Source organism: Haliaeetus leucocephalus, unplaced genomic scaffold (assembly GCF_000737465.1).
Source record: "Haliaeetus leucocephalus isolate CR32 unplaced genomic scaffold, Haliaeetus_leucocephalus-4.0 Scaffold173, whole genome shotgun sequence".
Lineage (NCBI taxonomy): Eukaryota > Metazoa > Chordata > Aves > Accipitriformes > Accipitridae > Haliaeetus > Haliaeetus leucocephalus.
Genome location: NW_010972609.1, coordinates 9,684,571 through 9,701,021, shown reverse-complemented (window position 1 = coordinate 9,701,021; position 16,451 = coordinate 9,684,571). Strand labels below are relative to the sequence as shown.

General features: G+C 41.8%; 1 protein-coding gene across 2 annotated transcripts; it reads right to left on the bottom strand.

Annotated features, from left to right (window-relative positions):
• Positions 1–195: 195 nt before the first annotated feature.
• EIF4G2 (eukaryotic translation initiation factor 4 gamma, 2) lies at positions 196–14,761 on the bottom strand. 2 transcript variants are annotated; one of them, XM_010563787.1, is made up of 22 exons: positions 14,600–14,761; positions 12,347–12,411; positions 12,119–12,184; positions 11,547–11,672; positions 11,061–11,163; positions 10,239–10,370; positions 10,081–10,147; positions 9,845–9,996; positions 9,297–9,407; positions 8,612–8,695; positions 8,430–8,528; positions 8,046–8,187; positions 7,800–7,960; positions 7,259–7,372; positions 6,340–6,465; positions 5,986–6,090; positions 5,683–5,898; positions 5,111–5,369; positions 4,675–4,879; positions 3,985–4,196; positions 3,717–3,838; positions 196–3,423 (listed from the first exon to the last, which is right to left on the bottom strand). In XM_010563787.1, exons 1-22 carry the CDS (start codon positions 14,744–14,746, stop codon positions 3,358–3,360), a joined length of 2,880 nt encoding a protein of 959 aa, XP_010562089.1. In that variant the 5' UTR covers positions 14,747–14,761; the 3' UTR covers positions 196–3,357. The 2 variants fall into 2 exon arrangements, with proteins under 2 accessions (XP_010562089.1, XP_010562090.1); XM_010563788.1 differs by lacking the exon at positions 7,259–7,372.
• Between the last annotated feature and the right edge of the window lie 1,690 nt (positions 14,762–16,451).

Below are 16,451 nucleotides of genomic sequence, written 5' to 3'. Positions count from 1 at the left end.
ACTTCACTGCCAAGTACACCAGGCAACTTTGACACGTGGAAGTGAAGCTTCCTGAATGGTAACCACAACCTAGTACATTTCAGAAGATAAACTTCATAACTGGTATGAAACATCTTTTAATATGCATTTTTTCCCAATCCTCCTGTAAGCATAGTTATATTATACCTAACAAAGTAATACTAATAAAAGCCATTATCATTCATCAGTTATATTGGTTTAATTTTGACTGTGACTTTACTATTTGAGTATGCTCTATTTACATTTGAAGTACAACGCAACTCATAGTTAGAAGCCACACAAAAGTCAGACCAATTGAACACCCACCCCCTTTTCCAGATTGACTTAAGTCACAAGCACTGCAATAGAGCACTAAAAACTGTAGTCCAAGATCAGGTTAAGATCCTCCCTTTCCTATCTATGGAAATGCCATTTTGATGTAGACATTGCAGTTCTAAGAGCCATTTTTATATCTGTTTCAAACGAGATCTGCTCATGCTAACTGCATGTAAATTTTGCAAGTGACTCATCATGGAGAATAATTCTACAGTCCAGTAGTATTTTCTACTGCATAGGTTCTAGTCCACATTTTTGGTCATTCTTCTATCCTACAGGAGTTTTCTGTAAGAGCTCCTAACTCAGCGCCTAGTTACAAACAAGCCAAGTAGCAAAGCCCCCATGCACAAGTACATAAGATCATAGTAATTGCATTTAGACTGGGCAAGAATACAAGGCTTGATTATGCTCTTCAAACCATCTACAGCTGCCAGCTTAACCCTCTCCAAAACTTCAGAAAAGGTTAGTTGCAGGTTCTGGTTCTATTCTCCTGAAGTTTTGACTAGGAATCATTTTACTTGCACCTCCTTCTACTATTGCCTTTTTACCTCACTTCTGCAGGAAGTTTAGTTGGAGCTACTGGTTAGGACTGTTCTTTCACGAATTGTGGTTCCTCCCTGTCTTCAGCTTTGCAGCATATAGGAATGAAGTGCATTGTTTATCTGGTGACCTATAACTGAAGTACACAAAAAGTAGTATTCTGGTGGCATGCAGCACTAAACTGATCAGCTGCAACAGCAAAGTTTAATCCCATTATTGAAACAATGCTATATTTCACTACACTGCATCTTACTACACTCAAAGTAAAACTGCAATTCTGAAAAAGAAGAATTTGGAATTAAGTAGGAGTAAATGAACCTTGAAACTATACTTCTATTCTTCTACCCTAATCAAAGGTATTGAACTGCAGAACCTTAGTTGAGTATGAAGGACATCCACTTGAGAAGCATCTTTGTCTACCCAAGAATGGACATGAAGTGAAGGGTAAAGCCTGCAGCCCCTGTAGATCTAACATCAACTGTATTACTCTACAGCTACGAAATACTTTCATAAATTGAAGACAGCTCTGCATCATGACTGGGAGGAACAATACACCATGAAGAACTTTTTTGGAGACCCCATGATGTCACTGCTCGCCATTGTTACACAGACATTGCAGCAACATCAAAAGCAGCCAGCTCCCAACCTCAAGCCACCTAAGTGTAGTTAGTGCTTTCCTTTCCCTCTTAATTGAACTGGTCTACAGAAATACCCTGCTCTCCCATTTACTGCTAGATACACATTTCTGAAACACAGAGATGGTTGTTTCAGTGTCATGAAATCGTTAGCAATTCAAGAAGTTAAAATACCCTTTGTGAATGTCATTTGGTTTACAGAATCACAGCACCTGGATTTACTGAGCTACACATTGTACAGCAAGTTACAGAGGCATGTGAAGAAACTCACTGAAGCGAATCTAACTGACAAGTGTACAAGAGGCCACTACTTGTAACTGTAGATTAGGAAGCCTGCATTTCACAGCAGACTGCCAGCAAGAACAGGAGAACCAGACCCAGTGCCCCAGTCATAACACTTCAAAATACATAAATGCAAACTATCCCTCTCCTCAACGCAAACCCTTTATCATCTCTAGTTTTCTCATGCTCCACTTTTTCATTTCCCACAATGCAGAAGACAGTATGCAGTCTAAAGCACTTCCATCACTGGCAAAACCAAGTTTTAGTCAAGGAGACACTACTGTTTTGCCATTACGAATACATCACTTTCCAACTGTCAGTGAGGAAAAAAATTCCACTAGGGACAAGGTTCTAGGAAGTTAAGAATTTTGAGTATTTAATAGATGACATTTCAAGCCTGTACAATGCAACATGATTAAACTCTTTAGTGTTTGGGTTTTTTTGCCAATTTGATTTGAGAAACAAGCAGCTAATAACCAGTGCCGCTTAATTAAAACGCATGCATGTGACCCTGGGGCAAGTTCAAAGCATTAGGAAGTTAAAAAGCACATACTCACTGCTAAAGCATGTATTGGACCACAAGGCAAACACCTACCATTTCTTCAAAATTTCTTAATTTTCCTCCTGTCACAGCAAGTATGCAGTGTCTAATTTTATCTGTGACCTTATTTAGAATTCATTTGCTTGTTAAGACAATTATGAAAAGAATCTTAAGATGGTCCCAGTCTAAGTCAACTCCCATTGAGGTTTCCTTCCATAAGTAAACTAGTTGTCAAAGCTCTTCTACTGGGAGACATTCAGAAACAAGTCAAGTATCACAATGTTTATTGATAGATACAAGTATATAAAATCAGGGCATGAACATGTCTTGATAAATTAAGTAGACTTAATTTCAGTACTATAATAGAGGGACCAATTCAAATTTCTCACCATGTCATGTTTCACACCCACAAAAACCTCTTCCAAAGGGCATTAAACCATCTCTTCAGCTGATCAGTTTTTGTGCAAGTAAACTGTTTCTTTTTAAAAGACTTGTGCACTTGCCCAGGCTCAAGGATATTAAAACCTAGCACATAAAGCCCATTACTAGAGGTAGAAATACAGGCAATATACTATTACGGCAACAACCATCGATTACAGTTAAGGATTCTCTGTAACAACCAAATGGATAATCAAATATTGCAACAACTCAAGTATTACACTGAGCAAAGTGCATTTCTACAGTATTCAGTGTTGCTATTCAGTTTTCTAACTTAAAAACAGCCTATGATAACTGGCAGCAAAGAAGACCCTTGCAACAGACTGCTTCTGCTCGAGAACTTATGATGTAATTATTGCATGCTGCTAATACACTGTTATCTAAACATTAAAGATACTCTAAAATATTTTTATTGTAGACTATTAAGACATACTACAAAAACCTTTTGCAGAGGATATCCTATTGACATACTTCTGCTTTAAATATTGTGAAACATTACAGCGGAATGAATTTTCGCAGTGGTTAGGTCAAATGCAGTTACATCATAGCAACAGTATGTTTGCACAATTTAAGGCTTTGGCTGGTTCTTTAGTCAGCTTCTTCTTCAGATTCTTCTTCTTCAGCAGTTTCCAGCCAGGTTAGCCACTGGTTTACCTGCAGTTACATAAAATTGGTTTAAGGGAGCAGGAATTAGTTCCCTGCTATGTACTTCCACAGAATGCTGCTTCCCCCCCACCCCCCAACTCATTTTAAAAATCTTTCAGCCACACTTTGCACTCAGTGTAGGTCCCTAGTAAAGATCAGTTCATCCTGCCTCACTTCTTCCTAGTGAAATACTCCATGAAGTTTCTAGACATTAACGAGTCTTCACCACAGTCTGAAGGTTCTCAAACACTCCACTGCAGCAGAGATCACAAAAGACAAGTGTCTAATGTTAGCAAATTTACCTGGAATAAAGCTTTGCCTTTCCCTGGAAACTCTTGAGTAATATCTTCTTTCCATGCCAAAAAGGCTTCTTCTTCAATGATCTCCATGTCATAGAAATGAACAAAGAAGCGCAGTAACATGCCTACAAAAGTAAATTTAAGCTTTGTTAGCTTTATAAACTTCTGAACAGCTTGACTCTAAGAAACATAGTGACAAGCCTGAAAGCCACATACAGACAGAAGCAAGTAGACACAAGTTAAGTTTTGGCTAAGATATTGATGCACATACCTTTTGGAAAGTTATTGTTGTAGCAGTGCACCTGGAGTGCATATAAAGCACTCACTTGCAGATCAACATGGTCATGGAGGAACTTCTGCATTACTGGCTTGAAGGAAAGAAGCAGTTGTTTTTCCTGCTCTAGCTGCTCTTTAGATGGAGCAGATGAAGAATCTGATTCGTCACTAGGTGGGTTTACTTCACTAGAAATATACTGCAAGAAACTGGACAAAATAAAAAAAGCTAAGTTCTGTAAACTAAGATACAACAGCTGGATTTCATGGTCTAAACAGTTAAGATAAGTACTCCTGAGTTCAGTTTACTAGCTATTGCTAAAAATACCCTCCTGCTTTTATCAGCAGTTAGGTGCATGCACAGTGAATTAATATTGTGGTTGACCGTGAACCACAAAAATCAGTTTTGCTTCTGTTATGGCTCTGAAACATTTTAGAAAAAGAATACACAGATCTAGACTTCTTCCCAAGGAAAGGCAACACTGGACACTCATGCAAGCCTGGAGACTTGCTTTTCTTCTCAAATACAATGTGTGTTTAAACACAGTGGATGTTTGCTCAGAACAATTTATCTCCCCATGTACTCTACCTTTTTCTGCACAGAGAACACGTCAGCCTTTACATGGTTAATGACTTACTGGTAGCTTAACAAAACATGGGCCTAAACTACATCAAGATAGCATCTCACCTGGTCATCAATATATTCACAAATCCCTTATCTACATGAAGTTTGGGTGAAATGTTATCTTTAATCCACTTATAGATGGCTTGAGGGGATGGATCCGATTTTATTTGCTTTAGCAGTTCCTTCTCCAGTTTCAGAAGTGGGAACAAGAAGCTAAGCCCCTTCCCTTCTAAGATCTCCAGCATGCGGTCCTTGTTCTGGTCAATTTCTGACAAGTAAATAAGAAAGACACACTTGAGTGCTGGTGCTAACCAAAAGCTATCATCAACGGTTCATGGGTCTAACCGCCTCTTAAGAAACACCATTCTTAAGAATCATGACAGTTGATTGTATCAAAATAACCTTGTATGTTATTGTACTTTGGTGAAAAGAACTAGAGGAAAAAACATTTTGCATACACTAATATGAGGTGTCATAGGAGCTATTTGGTAACTCTTACCTGGTAGCATTTTCTGCATATTCACTTTGCTTTGTTGGAACAATTCTGTTAGCCATTCACGATCTTGTAACTTAGCTAACTGTTGAAGGCAAAGCAGGAAGAGAGGGAAATGGGTGCCGCTTTCCAGTGGTTGAGCCAGTTCAGAAATGCTCACCAGTTCTGAAATAATGGCACGGGCTGCAAACTGTGCTAAGTAGGATTTCACCAATGGGATGTCCACCTCCAGTTTTGGGCACTGGTCCAATACATTCAGGAATGCCTAAGAACAGTGAACACACAAGTTCAAATTCTGAAGTAATTTTGTTCCTGTGCACAGTAATACTCTTACTACATAGGAACATCATGTTTCTTTTTTGCATTTAATCAGTTGCCAGAAGGTTCCCCCTTTCTAGTTCATGAATCCTGTACCTACACTTCTTCCTTTCATCACTTCTTATACCCATTAGAGGTTCATACGTTATTTTTACCTCCTCAGATCAATAGCATTTGAAAAATTTGCACACTGCCTTTACACAAGCTAACACCATCAACAGCCAAACAAAAAGGACTGTGAGCCTAGCGGATTGCAGTACCTGCATGAAGTTGTCACTTGTGGCTATTCCCTCCTGCTTAAGCAAGCTGATCAAAGTACTTGCTTTCTCCTTGTCTTCATCTGATCTATCTAGGGATTGAATGATTACTTTGCTCAACATCTCAGGAATGAAGTGTTTTGGAGCTCTCATTTCTCTCACAGTATTGACAGCATCATTAGCATTTCCATTGTTCAGATACTCAGTCACAACGGCTTCCTAGAGGAAAAAAGTATAGTTAAACATTCATTTTTGAAGAGCATAATCAAGGCTTCAAGAAGCACTACTACTACATACTTAACTTACAGTTTGTTTAAGTAGCTCTTCTTTAGAAGGAGGTGGTTTCTTGGTGGTCTTTGCAGGCTTTTCTTGTATAAGCGGTGGATTTGTTTTAAGACCAAGCTGAGGAGGCTGAAAAAGATACCAGAATTTGTTTCTTTGCAGTACATCTACCTACATTTACATCAAGTTTAAGAACACTAAATATGTACAACAGCAGATCAAAGTCAAATTAGGTTTTCATACATTCTTTTCTTATCTCATCTCCTGCTCTGTGCCATTAGAATTCTCTCTCCCTTCCCATACTAGAAACTTGTCTAAGCTTTCCATGCATGAAGAAATTAAGTATAACCAACAATATACAGTAGTTTTCATATTTACCTGTCCCAAAGGTGGTGTCTGAGTGCGTGGTGGTTGAGCACTGGGAGGAATCATAGTTATCTGGGGCTGAAGCTTTGGCACTTGGTTTTTATTCATTAGAAAAGACTGAGCAGGTCTCAGGCTAATCTGTAAGCAGATAAGTCAGAAAAAACTCGAACTGTTTCAAGTATTCTGACCAAGAATACATAGCCATGGACTCACACCAACTGATCCCACTGAAGCATGATTTTTCCATTTCTACAATGTTAACACTCAAATACAGATTAAGCCACATTACTGAAATTCCCCCAAAAGCACAACTTGATGAATCACAACCTGCTGCAAGTTACTGGTATTTAGTTCCATTGGTATCAAGATCTGGAATTGCTCCTTTTAGATGCGGTATGTTAGAGACCCAAGAAGACACTTAGTGAGTTTGCTGATGTATTTTACAGCCAAGATAGAAGTCTACCAATTGCTCAGAAATCAAGATACAAGTCTGGTTAACACTCAAAATAACAATGCAGTTCACTTTGCTTTTGACATTTTGTCTATTCGCCAGTTCTAAAAAAAAAAAATCTAAAAAATAGATTTAGCCTGGTCCAGCACTTCAGGGTTTCTAAAGTTCAGGATTTTCTGAAGTTTTAATTAAATGTATTGTTATCAATATGATGCATGGGAACTGATGTCAGAGTAGTGTTCTTGGGGAGGTGTGGGGCAAAGAAGGGACACCCCAAGAAATTGCCCTCATATCTCAGTCTTGCTCATAGGACGCTGGATACCCTAAGGAAAGTGAGGGGTAAGGTGAAAGAGGAAGGGACAAAGAAGGAGGAGGAGAAGGAGAAAGAGTTCCAGCATTAGTCCTCATAATAACGCGTCTTGCTATAATCATTGGGCAATATTTAGAATAGGCTTTAAGTAATGTAGGCATGTAATGTACCTCATCTGCATTAAGCTGTCCTTTCTTAGAAAACCGAGGTGGCATATCCTTCGACTGTCCTTGTTGCTGGGATAAGAGTCCCTGATTCTGGTTATGGTAGAGCTGGCTTTGCCCCTATTTCAGAAAGGGAGATATAGAGAAAGAAGTGCAGATGATGGAGTGGCGTACATCATATGGTAAGTAGTACCAGAGGGACCAGAGGAACAAAGATTCTATTTGCCAGGAAGGGAGAAAGAAGGAGCAGGGGTGGTGGGAGAGTAGCATCTATCCCTAAAAACAGGGCTATCTTTTAAATAAAACACACCATTCTGACCCACCAAAGCCACATGCACCTTTTCTTGCAGTAAAAAGTGTATTCCTTGCATCTCTTGCACAATTTAAAAAATGGTTTAGAATTTTTGCATCAGCTGAGCATCAGTTCTTATCAGAATCAAATCTGAGGAAGTCTTTCAACATAAGCAGACTATAATCCATAACATACGCATCTGTAGAAGAGCTTCTAAACAAGCTGAGGTCACCCTGTGAACAGCATCTTCCTTACCTGACTTTTCAGAAAAGATTTGCCTAGTTCTCCAAACTGGGATTGAGCAGAAGGCATGAGGTGACCCCCATGGCCATTGAAAAGTTGGTTTGAACGATGGCGTCCCATGGTGGGTGAAAATCTATCCTGAATAACCCCTGGACCAGTACCAATTCCGCTACCTGTATTAAGGAGACAAAAGACATTTTCAGTTCTTCAATACAGTACAACTGCAGTCATCCCATCAGCCTTGCAGTTTCAGTGTACCTGGCATTTGTCCAAACATATCAGCAAGCCCTCCGAGTGGGTCCCTGTCAAGTTTCATCCTGGGTGGCATAAAGGGTCCCTCCAGAAAGAAGTCACTTCTCATCCCTTGAGACATAGGAGCAGGAATAAAAACTCCCAGATCCTTTGAAACAGGAATTGTAATTTTGGTCAGTTGGGAATAATAACCTCTGATAAGTCGAGTTTTTAGCCCTGAACTATAAAAGTCCAACCGATTTTAACCCTTAATCCCTTACTGTCACACTCTGCTGTGAGAACTATTCATTAGTGCACAGCATGAGTTTTGTGACAGGTAGTAAGCAGCATAAGGATTCACTTTAACACTTAAGCAAAAGCCAAGTATAAGTCTTCACACGCAACACTTACTTTTACTGCATCTTGACGGATTTGATTGATAGTCTTTGGTCCATTGTCAAGAAAAGCTTTGCGAGGAACCCAGTTGTGTTCTCTCAACTCCACAGTATCCTTAGAACATAATGAATTATCAGGAAAGGGTTCAAGACAACTTTGCAAGAAAAAGGACGCAGTAAGCCATTTTATCATCATACCTGCAGCAGGAAACGAATCCTTGCTGGCAATTCCTTACTTGACATCAAGGAGCGCATACGGGCAAAGTACTGATCCATTAAGGACTGGGGGAACAGAAGCAATGTTACAAGTGAGGGCTAACTCTATCCATGTCAAATATTTTCAGGAGAGGTGATAATATTCAAGACATCTAAGATCAAGTAATAGAACAGAATGCCCTTTCCTGCCATCTCAATCTTCTTGACAGCAGTAGAGCTTAAGGAAAGCTAACACATCAAGACATCTCATCTGAATCAAAGATGAAAACCTGCCAAAATTCTCATTACTATGACACCATTTCAAGTTTACATTCACAACTCACAAGTCAAGGTCCAAAATACATCTGTCAGATCACCTAGTTGTGTTCAGATTAGAGTTCCTCACCACATCCTTTCAAGGCAGCATTTAGAGAACCAACATTCTCACTTCTATGACTTGCTAATGACCTTAACTGCATTCTGGGAAGACAATTAAACCCATTTCAAAGATTGGCTCTTTTTGCTATCAAGAGATTTGATGCAGGCGCAACTGTTTGCACTCTTGCTTTCCGCAAGTCAGACCTCAGTTTTGTACTTATGAATAGAACATTGAATATAGAAGGTTCGAGCAGTTAAAGTCTTAGCCATAGTTTAACTAGTTTAATGACTGCAGTGGATATGCACATACCTTGGCTTTTGCATGGTCTAATCTAGGTCCCACTGTCCTCATTATCTGACAGAGGCACTCCAAATCCTCCCCCATATCTTTGAGTTGGACTCTCTTCTTCTTTTCCAAAAGCTGAAATATTAGAGGTGAATTAGCTATTTCAACGTATTATAAACGATGATTTACAGTAAGAGACAACTTTGTACACAGACACATGCACAAACATTTCGTCCTGTTCCAACAACAAATGGACTTGAAAATTAGTTTAAGAATTGCTAATTGAAGTACTTACTACATAAAGTGTATGTACTTTGAAGTACCTGCAGTACTTCTGTCTAGGCCAAACTACACCTTCACTTGGAGACAATTCCCATGGATTTGAACAATGCCAATTTTACTTTTTAATCACACCAAGACTGTTTATTTCAAACAGTGGAGGGTAGATAATTGACAGGAAACGTTTTTGTGGTATTTTATGCTCCAAGATTCCCAAAGCTACATGAACATTTACATTTTTTAGTTTAGAAGTCTTATTTTGCTCTTAGCCCCCAACCAATCTGAATACTCACTGTTTTGATGCACTTATGAAGGATAGATTCATGAATAAGATCAAGCTTGCCAAGTTCTCCAATGAATTTGATGTTCCCCAGCATCTTGATCTTGGCAATGGCTCTCTGTTCCTCCTCCTCGGGGAGGAGGGGACCATCATGCTTATCATAGACTAGAAAACAAAAAAGCCTGTTTAACACAGCTGTGGAAAAAAGAAGGTAAATAAAGTCTCTATTAAAGTGGTTTTAAAGCTTACTATCAACATTTCTGGTTCGGTTTTCAAATTCATCTTGAAGTTTAGATATTAGGAGGCGTCTGAATGTCTAAGAAGAGAGAACAAAAAATAATTACGCTAGTCAGTGCAACTGTATGTGCTAGGGAAATTTATCATTCCAGATTGAGGGATATACTCACTGTGCTTTGCTTCTGTCCTGGATGACTCTCTGCTGATGGGCCATCAAAGTTGGGTGCATCTTCTGCCAGTCGCAGACATAGTTGAGCATACAGTGAGCTATACTTGGGCTCTTCAAGGGCTTTGTCTACGATCTAAATAAATTTATTTTGAGTAAGGTAGCGTGTAGTAGGATGAAAAAGTTATTAGTAAAGTGAGTTGCAAGACACATAATGGAATATTACCACTCTATATGATCTAGAGCACCTATTTTTTGCCATTTCAAACATACAGAAATAATGGATTTTGTTTTAACACTAGTCTTACTGATGAAGCAAAGGAAAAAAGCTACTCTATGCTACCAAAGAGCTTCTATAATCCTTAGCCATCAGACAGGACAAATTTGAAGTTTATCATCAGAACACCAAAGTTAGTATTGCCAATCTAATCTCAGATTAAACAAAGTGACATGATAGTGAAACCAGTATACGAAGAGGTCACCTGTGGTAGCATTTCCAAGACCATTAGGCTTGTTTGTCAGGAAAACAGGAAAAGGAAGACGGGGGCCAGGAGAGTAAAGATTGCTAACTAGCATGTTAGACTATTAAAAAAATCCCCAGTAACCTTTAGTAATTCTTGAGACTTCTAAAACAGAAAGTTAAAGCATTAGGTCTACTTCCTCCTCAGTATATCCTTTTTACACAAAAAGCTGGAATGATATTTCTGTATGTTTGGATTATCAAACACCACATTAGCCATGCCACTTCTGTATCCCATCAAAAACAGACAACCTCCATTTTCAACATGCAAGAAAACTATAGTTAAAAGAAATGCAGCCATCTTACCAGCAGTATGACCCCTTTTAGGATGAGCTTAGATTCTACACCCACATTGAGGAGCTCAAGGCATAGCTTGTCAAACTTTTCAGGAGTAAGCTTATTTAGTATGCTAAAGAGAAAAAAACAAAATAAAAATCCAGATTACAAATATTGTAAACATGCTACAAGTAATTTAAGAAATAAAGGTAAACTTGGGTCTAAAGTCTATTAAACAAAAACTGAGAATTGCATTTTCCATTCAACTATTCTTCTGGTAGAGCTTTAGAATGTAAAAAGTATTATTGAAAAGATTAATTCTCTCATGAGAATTATTTCTGAAGTGTTTGCTGCTGATGGCCTATCAGTTTCTGCCTCCTTCCCTCCCAAAGATATCCCTACCCTGGCTCCCCCCCCAACTCAAGACCAACATATCTTCCTTTCCTCCAACCCATTTATTAGATGCATATCGCTGAAGAAAACAGTAAGGGAAAAAAAATCTCACAAAGAACTTACCCTCTTACTTTCCTGAAGATTGCATCATGTCGTTCTTTGTCATTTGCGGAGTCGTCATCTCGTCTAGTGCTTCGTGAAGGAATCCATTTCTGAGCGTTTTGCCCTGGGGTTTTCCCCAGGAACTCGCTATAAAAATTTTAAGAATATGCTTGTTAAACAAACAAACAATTTCAGGAACTGACCTTTTAACCATTCAGTATTACCTTACTTAAGCTAATTCTGTTACTAGCTTTGGTAAGAGCAGGCACTCACCCCTACCAACACTGCAATATCTGATGCACAGTAAAGTATTCACTCAACAGTAATAAAAATTTTAAAAAACGACACCCAAGAAAACCCTCTGAACTTTAAATGAAATGCATGAAAAAGTCTGTGCACCTCGTATTACTCATGACACACACTTTCAACAAATTATATGCTATCTTGCCACAGACTGGAGAACATTAACATGTCATGAACTCAGTAAGTATTCCTTGTCCAACTTTAAGAATACTCTACTTTCAACTCAGTATTCACCATCAAGCATTCACTGCCTTTGATATCATGCCAAATTCAATAGCAAGATGACATACCTGTTGCTGGCAGTCTTGGGATAGTGCTGAGGTGCACCCCTACCACCTCCTCCGCCTGAAGAAGCACTGTTAAAAACAAGCACGTAATCTTGTTTAAGTTCCAAATCCCAATGCTTACAATTACACGTCAGTTTTGGTATAAACATAAGACAAATTTAAGTTCTCCTCAAAGGACAGTTTCCACTGCCAAGTGTTCATCAAACAAACATTAAAAAAAAGCACTGGTACCTGAAACGAGAAGCACCCCCTTCTGCAATCGCACTCTCCACTTTGGCGGCTTGACAACGAAGAATCTTCAAAAGAATAAAATTAAATTGACGGGGTGGGGAAAAACAAAACCTAGAAAGACAAATCAAGCATTCATATTATAGTTGTTTTACTAGCAGCCATAGTATCTAACTTACAATAAAAGTACAAACATTTGTTAGAGAAGGGGAACCCTCAAACACTAAACTTCATAAAAGGTAAGAAACTCTTACTTATGCAATACTGGGGATACTCATAGAAAGGCCAATTTCATGATTATTGCCGTGTTTTCCAACGGGGGTGAAGAAGGAGGTAAGTGAATCCCAGACTGAGAAAGTAAGAGCCTCAAATTTACCCTGTCAACCCCCCCCCCCAAACGCGCTTGCAAAGAAAAAAAGCACACAAAAAGATGGGTTTTTTTCTCCTGATAATATAGCATAATTAAATTAATCCTTTATTGGTATGCTTTACCAACTACAATTATGGCAAGACAAAGTAGTCGAGTTTCAAAGTGAGAAGTACCAGATCACAAAATGCACTTAATACAGTAAAAGGCCTGTATTCTACATCAAAGTCCAAACGGCCAATTAAGCTGCTAAATAATGAAAAAAAAATCGCCTCTGCCCACCTCAAATTTTAGCTTGCAAGACAGCAGCAGAAAGCAGAATTTCACTGCACTGCTCACGTAGCAGAACGCAAACCACGGGGATACAAACGCCTGGGGAGCACGAAAAAAGACCCACAGGCATTCTGAGGCTCCATCACAGATCTGCTCCCAGACCTTACAGTACTAAGCACAGAGTCATCTCCTCGGAAAGCCAGCCTGAGAAACGCCCAACAGAACGCACCTCTCCCCACGAAGGCGGCGGCCGTTAGCACCGTGGCCCGGCAGCCCTCCGCACCCCGCCACCGGCCGCTCGCCGACGCGGAGGAGCCAGCGCGGGCACGAGGAACGGCTCCCAACATGGCTGCCGCCGAACAAAAGGGCTGCGGGAGCGGGAGGGGCGCCCCCAACAGGAGGCAGGCGCTACCCTGCCGCATGGAGATGGCGGTTCCGGGCGCACCGAGCCGCCCCCCCTTCCCCCAGCGGGCGCCGCCCGTTTCCAGGCTCAGGCGCCGCCAGGAACCCGGCCGGCTCTTTGTTCTCTGCGAGGGAGGTGAGCCGGATCCGCTCCTTCGCCGCCGGCGCAAAACGGCGCCCTCCACTCGCAGCACCCGCCCCGGTCCACCCGGAAAGGGGAGGAGGGGGGAAGCAGTCGGTATCCCCCCGGCATCACCGCCCCCGCCTTCGCTTTACTCGCCGCCCAAGCCTGAACAGGAAACATGGGCGAGGCGAGGCTGCTGCCAACAGACACGGCTCCTCGGCAGTCCACTCTCCCTTCCACGACAAACAGACAAGAGTAAATGAACGAGAAAAAAAAAAAAAAAGAAAAACCCTCTCGCCACCGACTCCTGAGAACAAACTCCCCCCCTCCCCCCCCAGCAATGCGGATCCCAGAAGATCCCGAGACCGCAGTCCGCTACGCATACTGAAACTACTCCCCTCCAAGGGCAAATCTCTCGGGCACCCGGGGCCCCCAGAGACCGCCGCTAGAGACAAGGATCCTCCAGCCGATCTTATCTCCCGAAAGGCAGAGCTACGAACCGGCGCTACCCGACGCCATCTCCCTCGCTGCAGATACGCGGTTCTAGCCTCAAACGCTTCTGCTCAGCTTCCCTTCCGCGCCTAGCGGGGCCTGCCGATCTCCTCTACCTCTTCGCTTAGCACGGCCGGGATCCGAAAGCAAACAGCGAGAGAGGCCGTCGACCCGAGCCGCCATTTTGTGCGGAAGAAAGAGAGAAGCAGCCGACCAGAAAATGGCGGCCACTTCGGGCAGCCGCCATTTTAAGCGACGGCTGCAGCAGTACCCGTTCCCTCCCGGCCCCAGATGACTCTCCCGCCACTCCCGCATTTCTCACCTTCCCTAAGGCCTTGTCAGCTTCCCCGGGTCCCGGCGGCTACCAAGGGCAGGGGAAAAGGCAAGAGAAGGGGGGGGAGGGGAAGGGAGCCGGGGACCGGGGCTGGGGAGGGGAAGGGGGGAGCGCGCGAGACAGGGCGAGTCTCCGAGTCACCACAGCAGGCGCAGCAACGGCCCAACACTTCCCTCCGCCACCTCCATAGAGAGCCGACTCGCCGCCGCGTCTAAAGCGCACCGACACAGCCCCACTAACTTTATTACCCCTCACGCAACCTACCCCACCTCCCTCCAGCAACCGCCAATCGCCGCGAAGGGCTCCGCCCGTCTTGCCAATCACCACCGAGAAAGGAGGTGGCCTTAACGTCGAAGTGGGCGGGGGAGGGAGGAAGTTTGGTTGAACTGTACCATCGCCGCAGTGCAGCATCCGTATTCGCTAAAGCCGTTACGCCACATGGCTAGCGGTAGGGCCTAGGAGGAAAGGGAAATTTGCGCAAGTGGCGTACTTGGTTAATGGCGGCAGCTTGGCTGCCTCTTTCCTTCGGTGTTTGCTTCTGTGCTTCAGCCACCACAGAGCCCCAGTTCTAGAGGCCTAGAGTGTGAGTTACAGTTGATTCTGTCACGTTCATAGAAGGGTAGTTTAATATATATGTATTCTCGTAAGTTTTTTTTGTTTGGGGTTTGGTTTTTTTTGTTATTTAATAAATTTATTTAAGGCTAGGTTTCCCTTCAGTCAGACCACGTTTCAAATTCGGTTGAGGTAAAAAATTAGCTGATTATAGACTGTAGTCCTGAGCTTGCAGTCAGATCCGAAGGAGGAGACTTGCCATTTGAGCTCCAAGAGCCTGGCTGTACGGATCCAATTTCAGGTTTGCTTTCTGGGTTTGGAAACTATTTCTATCTCTGCATGTGCTTTTAGCTATTAACTGGCCTGTGCGTGGCAGGGCGTCCTGCAGGCAACCCATGGACAAGGAGGATTCTTGAGAGACATTTTTGTGTATTTATCATGCTAAGCACTCAGCTGGTGCGGTTTTCTTGCTACTGCTCAGTTAAACAAAACAAAGATGGCCAGGCTTTTAGCTGTAGGTGGAAGTTTGAGTCATGGGAGACTTCCAGAGACTTACCGGTGTGAGGTTTTATCCTTTAACTGCCAGGTCTTAGTCCCAGATTGTCGCCTGAAGTAGCAGCTACCTGGACTTGCCAAAAATTCAAACTTATTTGCCCTAGATGGGGCAGGACAGAAAACAAGAGCTAAGTAAACCTGACAACAAACTCCACAAACAGGCACATCGGCTTTGTTCACACATACGCCTTCCACTTTCAGTTTGCATGACTCATAATTCAGATGACTGGGAGAAAGTGATACATGTAACAACTCTTGAACCATATAGACAGCAAGTCCAAACAAATGATATTGCAGAACTTGCAGTTTCCCAGAGCCAGCCTCATTCCTAATGTTTTCAACACACTGTGCCACAATGTCCCAAGGGTTATACAAGGCCTAAAGGGTGCTGTGATACAGGAGTTCTTGCATCGCATCTTATGTGGGATGAAGTTTGTTCAAGATAAGTTTCCCCATCTCATACCTGTAAGCATTAAGGACAGTTTACTTATCAGATTGTGTTACGGAAAATCTTGAATAAACTACCTGAAAGTAAGTTTTGAGCACATATGTGTCACATAAGGGTGAACGTAACTGTGACAGGTACTTGACACACCAGAATTTTTATATAATGACACTTTCCTGCATTTAACAATAGTCGTATTACTGCAAGAGCTTGGACCTGGCATGTGAATCTGTAAGAACAGAACTGTACAGAACTCCATTGTAATCTGTGGAATCCAGTTTGAAAGAAGGGGTCAGTGGACACAGAGGCAACAGCAAAGTCACCAGGATTTAAACCAATATTAAAACCAGTTAATATTGTTGAAGGAAACCTTCTCAGAATAAAAAGTAATAAAAATACTTGCAAATCTTAAAAATGGAAGTGAAAGCAAGGATTTTGTTTTGCATTGCATGGCAGAATATTCTCATGCAGTGTTTCCAGCATAAGCAGTCCAACACTGTTCAGGGCAGAGACCCCATAAGTGAAAATTAAGGAGAATTTTTCTTTTGGGGAGTGGCAGGGGAG